Source organism: Rattus norvegicus, chromosome 6 (genome assembly GCF_036323735.1).
Source record: "Rattus norvegicus strain BN/NHsdMcwi chromosome 6, GRCr8, whole genome shotgun sequence".
NCBI lineage: Eukaryota > Metazoa > Chordata > Mammalia > Rodentia > Muridae > Rattus > Rattus norvegicus.
In genome coordinates this window covers 16,959,679-16,977,398 of record NC_086024.1, presented here as the reverse complement: position 1 = coordinate 16,977,398, position 17,720 = coordinate 16,959,679, and the positions used below count along the sequence as shown (strand labels likewise).

At 47.5% G+C, this 17,720-nt stretch overlaps 1 protein-coding gene across 8 annotated transcripts in view; it reads left to right on the top strand.

Annotated features, from left to right (window-relative positions):
• The window catches only part of Eml4 (EMAP like 4), a 115,312-nt gene extending 109,967 nt beyond the window's left edge, over window positions 1–5,345 (top strand). For 7 of the 8 annotated variants that reach the window (XM_039112153.2, XM_039112152.2, XM_039112151.2 and 4 more), the window contains 3 exons: window positions 84–182; window positions 2,239–2,369; window positions 2,792–5,345. In XM_039112153.2, the coding sequence (XP_038968081.1) occupies window positions 84–182; window positions 2,239–2,369; window positions 2,792–3,226 (665 nt within the window). In that variant the 3' untranslated portion in view covers window positions 3,227–5,345. The remainder of the gene's footprint in view (window positions 1–83; window positions 183–2,238; window positions 2,370–2,791) is intronic. The other variant, NM_001108008.1, reaches the window with a different exon arrangement.
• Window positions 5,346–17,720: the final 12,375 nt, after the last annotated feature.

The window sequence follows — 17,720 nt, the reverse complement described above, 5'->3', positions numbered from 1 at the left end:
AAATACAAGTGACTAGTTTGAATCAAGATGCACTTTCAAATACACTGTACATAGCACTATTATTGTACTTCCTGTTTCTAAAGGGGACATTGAAAATGGCTGCAAACTAATCAGGAACCGATCAGATTGTAAGGACATCGATTGGACAACATACACCTGTGTGCTAGGCTTCCAAGTCTTTGGTAAGAACATTGCAACTAATGTGAAGAGTGTGTGTGTGAGCTTTTTATTCATCATGTTTACCGGGTAAATTGATAAAAGAGAGTATTAGTCAGGCCTGATGACACACTCCTTAAACCTCAGCATTTAGAAGCAGATTCATAGGTGCATCTCTGAGAGTCTGAGGCCAGGCAAGACTATATAGTAAAGTAAGGCCCTTATTTTCAGATTCGGAGAAATTAAATGTACTGACTGTGGTGGTTTGAATATGCTTGACCATTAGGAGGTGTGGCCTTATTGGAGGAAGTGTGTCACTGTGGGGGTGGGCTTATAGACCCTCTTCCTAGCTGCCAGGAAGTTAGTCTTCTAGCAGCCTTCACATGAAGATGTGGAACTCTCAGCTCCTCTAGCACCATGGCTGCCTGGACACTGCCATGCTTCCTCCCATGATGATAGTAGTCTGAACTCTGACCCTGTAAGCCAGTCCCAATGAAATGTTGTTCTTGTAAGAGTTGTCTTGGTCATGGTACATGTTCACAGCAGTAAAACCCTAAGACACTGAACCAGTATGAGATTTGTTCTCTACAGACCCTAAACTTTTGATCTCAATGGAAAGGAGTTGACACAAAGGGGTAAAACCCCTTCCAGGGTTTGAAGCTTTCAAATTAGTAAAGATGTCTTAAAAAACCGGCATCTTTATTCAGATCTCATTGATGTATTGAACGGTTTACCTAAAGCATACAAACCAATGTCTTTCCTGAACTCACAGTCATAGACTTGTGCTGTGACCCTGCCGTGCATAAAGCATTCCCCTCATCCACAATGAGCCTCCCACCATTCGTCATGACTCAGGATGCCAGGGTTCTCAACCTGTGGGCCATGACACAACCCTTCCATAGATCTCTTATAAATAATATCAGATATTTACATTATGATTTGTAGCAGTAGCAGAATTTGTTATGAAGTAGCAATGAAATAATTTTATGGTGGGGGGGAGTCACTACCCCGTGAAGAGTGAAGAACTGTAGTAAAGAATCACAGCATTTTTTTTTTCTTTTTTTCGGAGCTGGGGACCAAACCCAGGGCCTTGCGCTTGCTAGGCAAGCGCTCTACCACTGAGCTAAATCCCCAACCCCAAGAATCACAGCATTAAGAAGGTTGAGAACCACTGCTCTACCCCAATCCAGTAGTCAGTACACATCTGCTTTCTCTGTCAGTTCCCCTTTTCTGGATAGTTCATAAAAATGTATACATACAACTGTGGTCCATCGACTGTGGCTGTACTCAGTGGCATAAAATTTAAGAATCATCTGGTAGCTGGAGAGATGGCTCAGTGGTTATGAGCACTGACTGCTCTCCCAGAGGTCCTGAGTTCAATTCCCAGCAACCACATGGTGGCTCACAACCATCTGTAATGGGATCTGATGCCCTCTTCTGGTGTGTCTGAAGACAGCAATGGTGTACTCTCATACATAATAAATAGATAAAATGTTTAAAAAAAAAAAAGAAAGAAAGGTGGGTCAGTGGTTAAAAGCACTGTGGCTCACAATGGTTTTTCTGTTCAGGGGATCAGATGCCCTCTTGTGACATCTGTGATCACAGGCACACGTATGGTACGCTTATCCATATGTAAGCAAACACTCATACACACAAAAATAGAGGTTCTGAGTAGGATTCAGCCATAGGAAGTCAGTACCTCAGCTCTATAAATTTCCACTTTCAGCCTGGCCTAAAAGCAGCTTGTCCACTTAGACCATGATGCCCTGCCTCAGAGGAACCTGCTAAATGTATTGAGGCACTTCCGTGAGAACATTTTTTAAGGCACCCACCTCCCTGAAAAGGAAGCATTTAGTTTCCTTTGCTGACAGAGTCTCTGCTTTTCTCTTCTCTACAAGTAACAGATAACGGTTCCTAAGGAGCTTATTGTGTAAGCAGGCCAAGGTGAGGCTAGTTTCTTGGCCTCACTTGCTGCTTCTTGCTGACTAGGATTGGCTCTGTGCTCCTTGGCCTGAGGTGTTTGGGTGCGTGTGTAAGGTCAGTTATGTTTCAGGCCAATTTTATCTACTCGTGTTTCTCCAGGTGTCTGGCCAGAAGGATCCGATGGAACAGACATCAACGCCCTGGTTCGATCCCACCATCGAAGGGTGATAGCCGTGGCCGATGATTTCTGTAAAGTTCATCTGTTTCAGTATCCCTGCTCCAAACCAAAGGTTAGCTCGGCTCAGGAGGAAGCCGTGTTGTCCTACCTTCTGCTTGGGGTATCTGTGGGGCTGTCAGTGCTCTTGGTGATGTGCTGTGCAGCCTTGCCCAGGCTCCCGTTGTCACACTAGAGGATGGCTGGGTCTTAGTGCCCTGTTCCTGTTTTCTTTTTGAGACAGGGTCTTTTGGCCTTGAATTCATACATTCCTTCTGCCTTTGACTCACAGGTACCGCCATTACAGAGTGCACTACCAGGCTCTCATTCCTTCTAAAGAAATAATAAAAGGAAAATCTTCCCTGTTTTATTCCTCAACTCTGTCTTGTAACAAATTAACCTGTTTTCATAATCTGACTTAATGTCCCTGGTCAGTTCTATTGCTGTAAGCAGCCATGTAAAAGTGAGTTTAATTTTCCCATCTGATTTATTTTATAGGCCCCTAGTCACAAGTACAGTGCCCACAGCAGCCACGTGACCAACGTCAGTTTTACTCACAATGACAGTCACCTCATTTCAACCGGTGGGAAGGATATGAGTATCATTCAGTGGAAGCTGGTGGAAAAGTTACCTTTGCCTCAAAATGAGGTCATAGCAGACACCAGTTCAACCAAAGCCCCTGCCTCTGCCACTGAAAACGCCAGGCTGTGTAACGCTCCACAGCCTCCTTCCCAGCCGTTACCTGGGACGGCAGAAGAAGAAAGCAGAGTAAGCAGCTCCCCCACGCTCGTGGAGAACAGTCTGGAGCAGAGCGAGTGGGGCAGCGAAGACCTTGGTGTGGTGATTGATGAAGAGCCAGCTAGTGAGCGAGGGGAGAAGCAGGGAGCAGCCGAGGCGTCTGAGGAGGAGCAAGGCGCGGCTCCCCTGTGCTAAAACCACGTTCCCATGCTCCTCTGCTGCTGGGATGTGACGGAGCCCAGGTAACAGGATGCAGTGATGGGGATCACTGTGGGTGGAGGTTTGTGTCCCATGAGATCAGATGCTCTTCCGCAGTCCGGTACGCCGTCAGTGGTTAGAGCAAACCAGGAGACAGTGTAATCAAACTTAAATAGCAGAAGGAGACTGGAGGTGTGTCTAAGAAATCAACGTGTGTGGTGCAGAACTGGAAAGAACTGCAGCTGTGCCCTTTGGAAGAAACCTGGTGTCTGAATGTGATTTCCTAGCCAACAGCTGGAGGCCTCGCCTCGCAGGCACCATTGCTTACTTGGCTGCCATTTTTTCCTGATGCAAAAAAAGAAAGCAGGAAAAAGTGCTCTTATTGTGATACCATCCCACTCAGATGTCTAACGGGAACTTCTTCTTGACTAAAGAGAATTTCGGTCTTGCCACGTGCGATGGCATTGCCTTCCCATGGGATACTGCGTTTCCTTACACTACCCGAGATGTCCAGACGTGCTTGGTAGGCTACTCTGTAGGTGCTGCCTTTCTAAGTTTCCACGAGGACCCGTCCTCAGTGGCTTGTGTACAAACTGCCTTATCCCAGAAGCAAGCCGTGGTTTGTTGAAGAGCTTTTGGTGTATAGTGAACCGTGATCCTGAAAGCCGGTTCTCCAAGGAGTCCTTCACTGGCCCAAACATTCTCAACGTTCGGCGTTCAAGGGAATGGAAGAAAAACCGCATGCCTTTACCAGATGAACTGTAACAAAGACCGCTAACCGTCGCTAGCCTTCAGCACTATCTGTTCCCTCAGTAGAAAAACACAGTCGTTAAATGGTCGAATTGGTGCTTGAAATTCATTGGTCTAGTTGTAATTTTTATACAGGTTACACCAGGAGATAAGATATCTTTTTACAGAAGTGTAATAGTCACAGTGCCGCCTGTAGGCCGCACCCTTTGCAGACGTGTGCCACCTGTGGGCACTCCTTCCTCTGTGAGCCTCGCAACCCTCGTATGGCTAGCTTTGGTCTGGGCAGTGCATGTGTTAGTATACGTGGGTAAGTTGGGCTTTTGTAAGTTTTGTCAGATAACTATTTTTCTCAAGTATGTGTTTCCTACTTAAATTACTGACAAGTGTGCGTTTCCTATGTTTGTTTATACATTGATTACAAAACTTTATTTTTTTTTAACTTGCTACATTGTTTTCATATGTTTTTGTTGTTGGATTATGTAACTTTTCCTAAGTTCAGAAGTCTTAAATGTGCAAGCGTTTACGTGATTGTGCCATTCCAGAGTGCGTCAGAACTGTCATTCCCTCCCAGTACCTTCTCAGGAGTAACATATCAGGTATGTCAACATCGCTTGGAACCGTGAACGCCAAGGACACTCGAGACACTATTCACACACTGCGCAGGTGTGTGGAGGGACAGCAGAGAGCAGTGCATCTAAAGAAGATGCAGACATCCAAGTGTGTTCAGTGAAAGTCTGTGTCTAGGTCTATGTCCATGTATCTCTCTCCTTTTGTTTACAACTTTTTTTTTTTAATTAAGTGGAGAAAAACAAAACAAAAAAAAAAAACCTCACCTCAACGTAGCTCTCTTCCAAAGAGGAGATTTCAAGCCACCTGACTTTCAGTTTCGTCTCTACCCAGTTGTCAGAGAGCACAGCTTCAGCATCTCTGCCCGCCAGCTAGCAGTGGGGATGAAATCAAGTACTTGCAAATGGATGCTAGGAGATGAACAAGCAGTCGGAGGAGAAGAACGTGTGCTTCTCTCAGTGCCTGGAGGATGCAGCTGTCCACAAGCAGGGACTTTGGGGACATCTGTCACCTTCGGGGTTGCCATGTACAGTGAGATTTATAATCACGATACTCTTGGGTGGTAGTTTCCAAAGACACTACTAATGTGCAGAGAGCACTCCAGCCTCTAGTGCTGGCAACTACTGTTTGACGTCAGTCAGAGCTGTGACGGGGTGGAAGGATGCGGGATTATGACTCTGTTAGAAAAGCTTGTGAATGAAAATGAACCCAAGTGTTTCATGTGAAGATGAGCCATTTCTATCATGCATTCCGGTGTCATGGCAGAAAACTTTGAAGATAAAAACATATGATAATCAAACGTTTCCTTTGCCTTTTTTGGTAGTGGTTGTCGGAGACGGTCTTGCATTCCAGGCTGGCTTTAATCTTGTGGCAGTCCTCCTGCCTCATCCTGGAAAGTTATCGTAGACATGCCCCATTCGGTCCTTTTGCTTTTACATGTATCCTAAGTTGGTTTATGCTGGTATTCACATGACTATGCATTAAAGGTGTGGTGGGAGACACCTTTAATCTCAGGGCTGGGGAAGCAGAGGCAGGCCAGCAGGGCATCAGAAAAGGAGAGGGGGAAAACCCCTAACGGTCACACTTAGATACGTGAGATGCTTATGTTTTAACAATAAATGTAGAAAAGAAACTGTAGGGAAATCTGTCGAGTTTTAGGGGCCTTGAGGTTCCTGCAGTAGCAGTTTACAGGTGTGGGATCTTTTATGGCCAGGGGTGGTTTTGAGTTTGGCATGTATGTGTTTTGTTTATTTTGCTTTTGGGCAGTCTCGTGGAGCCCAGACTGACATTGACATTGTCTCAGCCTCCTGAGTACTTGGACCACAGGTCTGCACCACCACATGAGTGTGGGAAGGCTATGGAGGGAGACCGGCTGCAGGCCAAGGATGCCGTATCCCCCTCTGCCGTCAGCTCCTACAGAGCCTTAGCTGAAAAATCGCGGCAGGGTAACCAGCCTCACTTAGCAAGGGTCATGCCAAGCTGCATACATACAGACTCAAGCCATCAAGAGAAAGCCTACACAGGAACAAGGAGGCTCTAACAGGGTCGGGCTCTGATACGGCAAAGGAAATGAGAGGAACCAAGGAGGGGCCCACCTTCAGTCTCCTTGCCCAAGAGGATGTATTATCCACAGACATGTTACTACATGCTGCCACTGCTAGGAAAGTGTAGCCAGGATTGCCCCCAGCTCACACCCAAGAGCCTAAGGATCATGGGATCCAGCTGCTTTTCCAAAAACACACAGGGCCCCATGAGTTCTTTCCTAGCTTCACCCACCAATCCCCATAACCTTCAGACTTTCACTACAACCTTCCCATTATGGGAGTTCCATAGAAGCTTCATGGCCACAAAGCACACCATGAATTCTTCATCAGACGTGCAGCAGAAGAGCGCAGTGTCGGAGATGACCACAATTTGAAGCCTCTGTCCATGCAGCCAGCGCCTCTGCTCCCACCTCCAGATGATGGGCGATTTCTCCTAAGAGGTGCTAGATGGGTCAGCCAGCTAGGGAGGACTTCAGACTCAGCAGTATCAAACAGTGAAGAACCCTGGATAGGAGAGGACACACAAGTGATGGCCAACTCGCAGGGACCCCAAAGACCACTGAGAAGCCCATGATACAAGAACATAATGGTCTTTGTTACGAGCTCATGAGCAAGGTCTCTTGCTAGTCCTGTTAACCGGGTCAGCGCCAGAGCCGCAGACCTGGGTCTGAGGATGCAGGGTATTGATTGGTAGTCCCAGCAAGCTTGGGGGATTTCTGTACAGCTCAGCAAGTTAATACTTTATTTTTTTTTTAAGATTTATTTATTCTATATAAGTACATTGTAGCTGTCTGCAGACACACCAGAAGAGGGCCTCAGATCTCATTACAGACGGTTGTGAGCCACCATGTGGTTGCTGGGATTTGAACTCAGGACCTCTGGAAGAACAGTCGGTGCTCTTAACCGCTGAGCCATCTCTCCAGCTTCAAGTTAATACTTTAAAAACTGTGTTTCTGGCATAATCTGCAGGAACTGAACATAGGGGCAAAACCGCCTGACAAACAGGATGGCTAGGTTTCCTGTTCTCTGCAGGATCTTACCTATATGTATCCTGACCCTGCTATTGCTCAAGTGGACTTAGTGGTTTTCTTCCTGGAATTGGGAGTTTAGCCCCTGGTCTTAAACAAAATGGAGTTTACCCTGCACTACAAAAGTGTACCAGTTGAGTGGTGGTGGCAGCACATGTCTTTAATCACAGCACTCGAGAGACAGAGGCAAGCAGACCTCTGCGAGTTCAAGGCCAGCGTGGTCTACAGAGAAAATTTCAGGACAGCCAAGGCTACACAAAGAAACCCTGCCTCAGAAAACACACACACACACACACACACACACAGTGGCACCAGGGCGGCTGCTTGAACCTGAATGTAGATTTCATAACACCAGAACCAGAACTGGTAAGAACAAACTGCATAACATCTGTGGGTCGCTGTGACCATTCCTGTTATGTGCAGTTATATAGTTCCACCACTGGAGAAAAGTGAGGGAAGAGGTCACAGGAATCCAAGTTTTAAGCTTGAATCCATCATTTCAAAATGACCTTAAATACAATAAAACAAATTCTTTTGTAGTTTTGAAGAGCACGTACAGCATTAGTGTAAAAGTGTCATTCACCCACAGTAATTGCTATCTCCCAAGGTTTACTGCCGCCGTCTGCTAGCCCGGGCCCAGTCCTGGAAGCTTCTAGCCTCCGTACAACCTTATCTTGGCCTAGAATGTTGTCAGCTTCTGAGACTGACTGCTGAACAAGCCCACCCTTTCTAGGTCTGGCCTCTAGCTGGCTGGTTCAACTCAGTTGTTCTGGCTCTAAAACTGACGGATTCATTCTGGCTTCTCCCTGAACTGCTCTGCTTGGCCTCATCCTAACTTTGACAATCTGTTCTAATCTGACTCCTCAATTCTCTGGTTCGTTCTCTCTACAACCTGTTACAAAAGTGTCTCTCCATGCACTACTCTTAAGTAGCTTCCCTTTCCTCTCCTTGTGAAAGTTGAGTATATCCTATTCTGTCAAATCTTTCTGATTCCTCACTTTTCTGACAATTAGACATCACTCTCAAAACTGGGTGCTTCCTTGTACAAACTGACTTTGCCTTCAGTGTTTCAAGGTGTGTGCTAAGGGCTGAGCCACACTGTAACTAGAAGCAGGGTGGGGTTTTTTGTTTGTTTGGTTGGCTTTGTTTTAAGGAAATCACATCGACTTGGAGTTCACAGTGTGATCAAATATCCTGCAACACATTAGTGGGGCCGTTTTCCAACAGAGCCCGAGAGACTGTCTTGTGTAGTCAGGTTGACTTCAGACTTGATCCATGTTGAAAACATGGAAGGGCCACCTGCTCCATTGGTGCTAAACTCACAGACACACGCCACCATAACACACTGTCTGTGCAGTGTGGGGAGTCGAAGGGCGGGCCTTCTACATGCTTGGCAGACTCTACCGAATGAACTGAACTGTGCTGGCAGCCAAGGCCTTCCATGCATCTCTGACCTCGTGCACTGAAGTGCTACGCCAGGGCAGATGAGTTGGTGAAACTGGGTGGCATCTATTGCTTTCCCGCCTAGCTTTGCCATCACAGGTGTCCAAGAGAATTTCTTGCTGTAGGGCTATCACACAGGTGTGACCACGGGTGGCAACCCAGACCCTCTGACCCCATCCGGTCCATTCCAGTGATACATCCTGGCTTGTTCTCATCCAGAAGTATTTCAGGGTTCAGGATCTCTGGGGCTTTCCATTGTCTGCATACACATTCATATACATAATGATGTCTCAGTGGGTGAGATTCAAGACTACCACCAATATACACAGCCAGAAGGTAACTTTACACATTGAGTGTCTCTGCATCCTGAAGTATGGCCTGTCACATGAGGTGAGGCATGGACGGAGCCTTCCCCCCGCTGGGGGCATCATCTTTGTACTTGAGAAGTTAAAAGTTTAGGAACATTTACAATTTGCCCCATCTGTAGCAGTTCCCACTTCCTGCTGCAGGGGTGTGAGGGGAGGGGTGTGGCTGTTGCTATGCCATGCCTCAGCTGAGGCGGGACATCCTTTCTCTTCCTTGTTTTGCTCCTAGAGGCACTGTCTACTTCTTGTTCTTGGAACCCTCTCCTAAAGCAAACCCTGGCCCTGCTTTCCTGAGTACCTGGGGCGAGCTGTCTTCCTTTGTTCAGAATTAATCAAATGAAGGGGTTGCAGGATGAGCAGCCTCCTGAGGCTGCCACATCACTGAAAGAAGGCCATCAACTTTCTTTCCAAGTGACTGCTTTGCAGGAGAAAATCCATTTTCACGTAGTCAACTGTTTGCTGCCCCTGTGTATCTCATCACCAGAATCATCAGCAAAAATGTTTGCTGGGCCTTGACATTTTCCATTGAGAAGATGAATTAATTCTGAACAGAGCCTAGAATCCCCTTGGTAGGAAGAGTCACACAACCCTAGAATCCTCCACCCCGAGGCTAGTAGACCAGCCTCCTGCTGGGGGTGGATGAGGAATCTAACAGGAAAACCTCTCCAGTCCCACCAGTTCTACCATAATGTCATCTTGTCTAGTGATATTGCTGTCTGTAGAAATCACTCTATCTCCATCACCAAGTGAGCCTTCTGGCCGTAGTGAAAAGGACCCAGTTTTAACTGCACTAATTACTTGGAGTCTGTTACCTGTGGTGGGTGGAGGCGCTGCCTGTCTCCTCTCCCAGCTTCTGGCCCCTTGAGAAGGGAGCAATAAAGAGTTTGGAGCTCTGCCCGCATCTGCTCAGGCAAGGCCAGCCCCCCTGGTGAGGACAAATGAATGACATTAGCCATCTTGATTCGTGGTACAGGCCTGTCCCCTTGGAAGCAATACAATGTCTCCTCAGGACAAGCAACGGGACACGGACACGTCGTTAGGAGCTCTAGGAGAGACCGCAGCTGGCTCCAGTAATAAAGCCGCCATTCACAGTCAACAAAACTGAAGTCATTTCCATGGGAAACACGTTACGATAGAGAACTTTTCTTTATTAAATCATAGTAATCGATTCCTTTTTTTCATTAAACATTAATGAATTTAAACACCGAGATCTGTCTAAGGAGGCATTGAGGAAACAGGTCATGGATACACCTCCTCCCTGAGCATCTCAGCAACTGCTCTTCGCTCCTCCATGTTCTTGGTGTCAGAGTCTCTGCTCCGGATTCACATGGGAGGACAGATGGTCAGGGTGGCCTCCAGTGCCCCAGTAGTCCCCAGGCCTCACCTTAGTACCAGCCTAGCCACCTCAAGCCTCTTTCATTCAGTCCACCCTCTGCTCCTAATCCTGTCAGTTCAGCGCTGGAATCGGTGACTGTCTCCAAGACACACATTTGCTGCCTGCCAACCAGAGTAGGAGCTCTCCTCCAAAACAGGCCTGAGCCTGATTCCTCCTCACTTGTGCAGCTCCCCTCCCTCCTGCCCACCCGCCCCACCACTGCTTGCCCAAAATGCTAATGCTCTCCTGAGTCGATGCACACTCTAACCTTGGACCATATACAATTTAAACAGTGCCACCCACCTCCTACATTCTGGGGCCTTGGCCCCACCTCTGTCTGCAGAACTGGGGGTCACCAGGCTAGATCATCACTCTGAGCACTGGAGGCAGAGATAGGGTCCCCATTCTGTCTCCAGTACCCCACGGCAGAATTAAAGATGATGTATGCCTTGGAGGGCACTGGCTATGGACATGGAGCAAATCCCTCAGCAGAGAGTTCGGGTGCCTATCGCTAAGTAACCCCCAAAATCACAACATATTCTCCATCTGACCTCATAGGCCTCTCAGAATACCACTAAGCTGGTCTAGGCTACTTCAGCTCTCCTTTAACTTTACCTTAGTCTCTCCTGCCACCCCTGTGGCCTCGGTCTGACGCCCAGTTCTCCCCAGTGTCCATGAGCTCCTGTGGATGGGAGCTTAGGCAGCTGGGCGAGGACAAAGTTAGGGAACCATTTCCCAAGGACGTCTTCAAGGAAGAGTCATCAGAGCCACGGAGTATAAACAATGGCTCCTCTGTATGATTCTGCCTTAATTAGAATGACAACTCATTGAGAACAATTTAATGCTGGTTCATGAAAGGTTAATGAGATTCATGCTTTGGAAGTGTTGACTACAACACAGACTTAACCAGAAACACTAATCTAACCTTTATTCTCCTTAATTATTCGGTCAGAACAATTTCCTTGGAGCTGCTTTAGTCTCAAGATGGTTCTAATTAAACACCAGTGAACTTTGAAATCAACATCAACTCATTCAGCTGCAACTCAATTTTCAAATTAATCGGCTGTGTAACCTGGAGGGTGTTGGTGGCCTGGGTGGGGGAGGGGAAGGGAGCGGGAGGATGAGCTTAGAACTACTAGGGTATGCTTGGCTCCTACCTCCGGCAAAACCCCTCCGGCAAAACCCTTCTGTAACCCTCACTTGTACCATCCCAAAGACGGGCCTGGGGCTGGGGCTGAGCTGTGCCATCAGGTTTGTGACCCTTGGACCCCCAGCCCCTGCACTCCCTTCCATTCAACGTCTTGTCTCCCCCAACTCACATCCCTCTCCCTCTCCCCTCCCTTCCCCTCTCTCCTTTATTTCTTCTGCCCATCCCCATCTTCGCTCTCCCTCTCTCTTCATCTCGGAGCCTGGTTAGCTGAGCTCCGCGCTTCCACAGCTTCTTCACACTGATGGGAAGAAAGGCCACCACTTTCCATGACCTGCGGCGGCGGTGGCAGCGGCGGCGGCGGCTTCAACTGCGTTCCATCAGAAGGGGACGTGTGCAGTGACCAGAGATTCCAATCTGGCAAGTACACGCTGCGCTGTGTGGAAGGCCTGTGCTTTGGCCCCGGAGCAAAGCCGCGTGATCAGGACAAATATCAGTGACCAGAGAAAAAGTCTGAGGGAAGGCACCGTGTCCTGGGTGGGCTGTTCCGAACACAAGGAAAAAGATGTTATCTGGAGAATGCTGCTCCCAGACACCCTGCACACACGGCCCTTGTGGCCCATTAGCGTTTTGCAACAGTCCCCTTGGAAATCCTGTAATAGACTTCGGAACAGAACAAGCAGAACACAGCCGGAGGCAACACCACCTTCCAAGCCACACACAGGCCAGGATGACAGCAGCCGGTGGCAGAGGAAACTACATTCCATCCAGCCCCTTTCTAACACAGAAGAGTCTAATGCAACCTAAGTTCCCCAGAACACAAGCCCGAGGCTCCCCCCTCCCCCACACCCCGCAAATGGTAGCCTTCTGTGACCAAACCCCCACAGGGGCTCCCCACACCACCACTAGGAGCAGCCCCACACAGGACCCCAGATAGGATGGGTTCTGGCCATTTTTTTTCTCAGAAGCCCGAAGCTGAAAACAGGCCCAGAAATGATTTTTAGGGACACTCCCATCAGTCTCTGGGATTGCTTATCTAAGGCTGCCATCTGGCTCACTTTGGAGGCTCAAGCATTCGCTAGGTCAGGGAAGCAGAAGGGAGCAAGAATAGACCAGTGAGCTTTGTGGGAGGTACACCAAGGAGAAAAGGACTACACCTCGGTCCAGGCTGGTCCGCTGAATAGACCAGTGTCAACGTCTAGTGCGTTGGGGGCCCTGGGTAGGGTTGCACACCTCCAGGACACAGGGGGTGCAGAGCAAAGGCAGAAGCAACTGCACGCAGTTGCAAGCTTTATTAATCCTTATACAGATATGAATATGCATTACCTCAATTTCCGTTTTGGCCAGATACCATAAGATCATTGTTGGGCCCTACCTTGCCGTTTCCCTCCCCTCTCGCTGAGCCTTTTAGCCTGCTATAGCAAGAAATTGTTTACACCCTTGGCAGCTGCTCTTAGCCCCTGATTTGGGGCTGGGATTTTCCGTGGCACCCTTCCTCCCCACCGAGCCTCCCTGCTTCTTGTTGTTAAGAAGTTGTTTATGCCCCTGATTGGGCGGGAACTTTCACCACACAGACTTTTCCTGTTTTCCTGGTTGGGGATTTTTCACCTGCCTTGTTGTTTTTCCACAGCTTTTGCCTGGGGTATATAAGGAGATCTCAGTAAATCCTTGGTGGCACTTGCTGAAAACTGGTGACCCGTGTACGTGTTTTCTTTCAATCCCGCAGACCTACGCCTGATATTCACACACTGGCGGCGCAGGCGCCGACAATCATTATTCCCATGATACCAGGAACAACTGAGGCAAGACTAAACAAAGAAATAAGACTAAGCAAAGGCTTCTTCTTAAAATATTTATACAACAAATCACCCCTCTTCCTATTATCAAAATACACTTGTCATAACCCAGAGAGCATGAGAGCTGCTTCCACAGAAACAGAACACAGCAGAACATAGTTTAAGGCCAAGTGAGAAAAACATTTTCTTCTCAAGTGTCTCTTTGTTGAGGTGTTAGAGCCTGCACCATCCTGTGTTCATATACAGGAATTGGCAATCAAACTTTATAGCATGAGGGATGGACTTGGTGTTCTGGAGAGACTGGATTTTGGAGACTAGATTGTTGGAGGTTGAGTTTTGCTTTCCTAAGCCATGGTTGGGCTCTGGTGTTACAAAGAAAACTTGAAGATTGTGGTTAAAGATTGCCAGTGTTACATTGGCTACAGTTTGCAGTTCGATCACACACAGACTCAGGATTCTAACTCACACATATTTGTAATTAAGAAAAAATCAAACAGGTAGAGATTGTTACAGGATTTATGAAAGGTCAATGAGGCTGTGGAACTTGTGAGAGCATTACAGCCTGTTTGCTCACTCCAGCTGCCGTTTCGAGGAAGACGTATAAGATTATTACAGATCCAGAGGGTTGTTTTTATGCTGTTTCTTTACATCCTAGTGACTGTAAAAGGTGTCATTCAAGGGCAGCATTCCAGCCCCTACTTGCACTGTCACCAGTCCTTACTTGATCCTGCCTGGGAGCTGCGTTTCTATGTCTCCACAGACCAGCAGCAGGAAACCCTTAAGCCGGGTTCCCGGGCAGCTCAACTGTAGGAAGGGTAATAGAAGTTGAGGACTCAAAATTATTTCCTTCCTGTGTCAAGCAAAATAAGCCAGAAGACAAATTTAAAGTCTATACCTATGGGTATGCATATGTGTGTATTCATGTGTATATGGGTATATGTGTGTGTTCATAAGTTGTGTGTATATGGATATATGTGTGTGTTCATAGCTTATGAAAACCAGACAGGGAATCATGAGAGAGGAAGAGCGCTTAAGAGAGGTGAGAAAGAGGAGAATGAAGGATACTCGACGGGAGAGGCTGAGACTGGCTGTTCTTCATTGGCCTGGGCTCAGTTCCCTGCACCCACACAGAGGCGCACAGCCATCTGCGACTCCAGTTTCAGGGGCTCTGACGCCCTCTTCTGGCCTCTCCCAGCACCTGGCTTGTATATAATGTGTGCGAGAACACACACACATACATGCATGCAAACACTCATATACATAAGTTCATTGTTGTTGTTTTTTTTAAAAGAAAGTGTATGAGGGAGCTAACTAGAAAACCAGCTGAAGTCTGAGGGGAAGGAAGAAGGCAGTGCTCAAAGAATGACCTCTGTGGTGGTTTGAAAGAAAATAGGCCCACAGGGAGTGGCACTATTAAGAGGTGTAGCCTTGTTGCAGTGGATTTGACTCTGTTGGAAGTTCTGTCCCTGAGGAAGCTCAAGCCTGGTCGGTGTGTCACTGTCTGCCTTCCTGCTGCCTGTGGATCCCAATGTAGGGCTCTCAGCTCCCTCTCAGCACCATGTACGCCTTCGTGTCACACACTTCCCACCATGATGTGATGGATCAACAATAACCACCAAATCTGAACTGTAAGCCAGCTCCAATTAAGTGTTTTCCTTTGTAAGAATTGCCTTGGTCATGGTGTCTCCTCAGAGCAAGGGGAACCCTAAGAAAATATCATAATGAAACCCACTACTCAGTATGTTTGCCTTGTAAGAGTACCCTTGCTTTAAGAGTACGCCCATGGGGTCTCAACGCTCCCGGAACTGAAGTGGGGAAAAGACCCTGGAAGGGTGAAGGTTACATGGAAGAATCGGTTAGCATCTGGCCTAATCAATGTGATCTGGGAAAGGAAAAAGACTGGATGTCCAACAGCTTCTCTGTTAAAGAGTGGCTCACCTGACGGCCATGACAGTCTGGTGGCCCAGCAACCTGGCAAAGAGCCAGCACCTGTACTTAGAAGCAAGAAGGGGTTGGGGATTTAGCTCAGTGGTAGAGCACTTGCCTAGCAAGCGCAAGGCCCTGGGTTCTGTCCCCAGCTCCGAAAAAGTGAGGAAAAAAAAGAAAGAAAAGAAGCAAGAACAGGAAGGCCTGGGCCACCATCTGCATTGGTCCTGTGCATCCTCAGACTGCTGACTGTTCGGTGAAGGACCTGACTAGGCCAGTAAGGTGTCTTAGACTGGGACTCAGAGCTGCCTTTTGCTGGCTAGATGGCCGTTTCCACATGTGTGAGATGAGAAAAGAGCCTGCCCTGCTGACTGAGCATGAACCAGCTGCACAGCCAAGGCAGGCCACAAGGGACAACTGTCTTACTCTGAACGCAGCCCTTGTGAGCCCCAGCTTCCCTCGGGTCTCTGCATTGGTTGGGTGTGACAGATTTACCGACAGGTGACACTAGAGATGGTCCATGAAGAAGTCAAGCCCAAGGGGTCAGTGACACTTGCAGCAACATCAGAAAGCACTCAGAAGCACAGAAATAGTTCACCAAAGTGGAAACACAATGCACCTCCCCGTGAGAAAATGAATTCAAAGCATGAAAGACAGTCAAGGCCACTAACCACAATAGGAAGGTAATTTAAACCTCAAAGACGGGGCTGGAGAGATGGCACAGCGGTTAAGAGCACTGACTGTCCTTCTAGAGAACCTGAGTTCAAATCCCAGCAACCACATGGTGGCTCACAATCACCTGTGATAAGATCTGATGCCCTCTTCTGGTGTGTCTGAAGACAGCTACAGTGTACTTATAGATAATAAAGAAATAAATCTTAAACCACCAAGACATTTTACTGTATCGGGTTGGCAAGCATCAAAAAAGGTAGATGCTGTACTCCACCAGCAAAGGAGATCAGACACTTTTATGACCTAGACAGGAACGAGCCCCATCTCTCGCCCTGAGACCGCTCTTCCAGAAATTAAGCCTCTGGTATGTGTTTGTCGGTGTAACAGACACAAGGCAGAGAAGGCAGTGCCAGGCTGAAGCAAAAACCTAATGTCTGCATGTTTGCTTACTTTTCTGATGCCGTGAGAATGAACATAGATGCTATGACCAAAAGCAACCTGGTGGGTGGAATGGTTTATTTCATCTAACAGTTGGAGTCCAATATCAAGGGTAGGCAGAATGGGAGCTGATACAGAGGCCGTGGAGGGACCCTAGTCACTGCCTTGCTGCTCCTGGCTTGTACACAATCTGGGCTACCTACTCAGGGATGGTACCGCCCACAGTGGGCAGAACCCTCTCGTATCAATCATTAGTCAAGAAAACGTCCCACAGGCCAGTCTGATGAAAGCATTTTTTTTTTCAATTGAGGACCTCTCTTCCCAGATGACTCTAGTTTCAATAAATAAGTAAATAATTGAAATAAAAGGTAACCAGCACGCCATGAGTAGACTAAAAAAACCTGTGAAACATTCATAAAATGGGGTACAGTTGAGACCACTCTCTAGGCTCAAAGTGAGAACTGAGGTACAGTAGCACTGAGGCAAAACTAAACAGACAATGCAAACGCATTCACACAAATGCACAGCAAACACCTAGCGGCAAACCAAAGAAATAAGGGTCTTAGCATGGAGACCATCCTCTGTTGAGTTGAGAAGCGGAAAAAATGCCAAACTGGGTTACAACAGAGCATCAGAATGCATTAGGAACAGATGGCCTTAGACAATGAAAAGAAATCACAATAAAATCTCTACATGTTTGAAAAGAAAATTATACGAATTCTAGGTTTATAAATATAAAAATTAAAAGAATAAACCCCAAAAGGCCACAGACCCAGGGCTAAGCCCTGCAGCCAGGACTAGCAGGCCATAAAGATAAAGGAGCACAGGAAACACTGTTCAGGCAGGACTGACAAGCCATAAAGAAAAGGAATGCAGGAACCAGCCTGAGTTAATGGGACTGATTCATGGGACGTCTGGCAGGAAGACATCTCCCCCCAGCTCACTGAGGGCCATCCTCCGGCCCCTGATAAGCCCCTGACTTCTAGCACGTACTCTTTCTGCTTTGTTCTCACTGCTATGTTTGAATGAGCCAATTGTATGTAACCACGCCAAAACCCCCTAGCCTTCTCTATATAACCCTCTGACTTTTGAGTTTCGGGGCCGACACCTCTGTCTCCTGCGCGGGATACGTGTCGGCCCGGAGATCTCTGTAATAGGTCTCCGTAATAAACCTCGCCTTTGCTTATTACATCCAAAATGGTCTCTCTGTGTCTGGGGTCCGCGATTTCCCAAGACTTGAGTAAGGGTCTCTCTGCGTGGGATCTTTCATGTTCACTGTCACAGAGGATGTACACTGTCAACAACATAGCAGGAGCAACAGCAAGGAACTCACTTTGTTTTGTTTTTTCTTTAAGCTCTATTTATTGTATATATGTGAATACACTGTTGCTGTCCTCAGACGCACCAGAAGAGGGCATCAGATCCCATTTCAGATGGTTG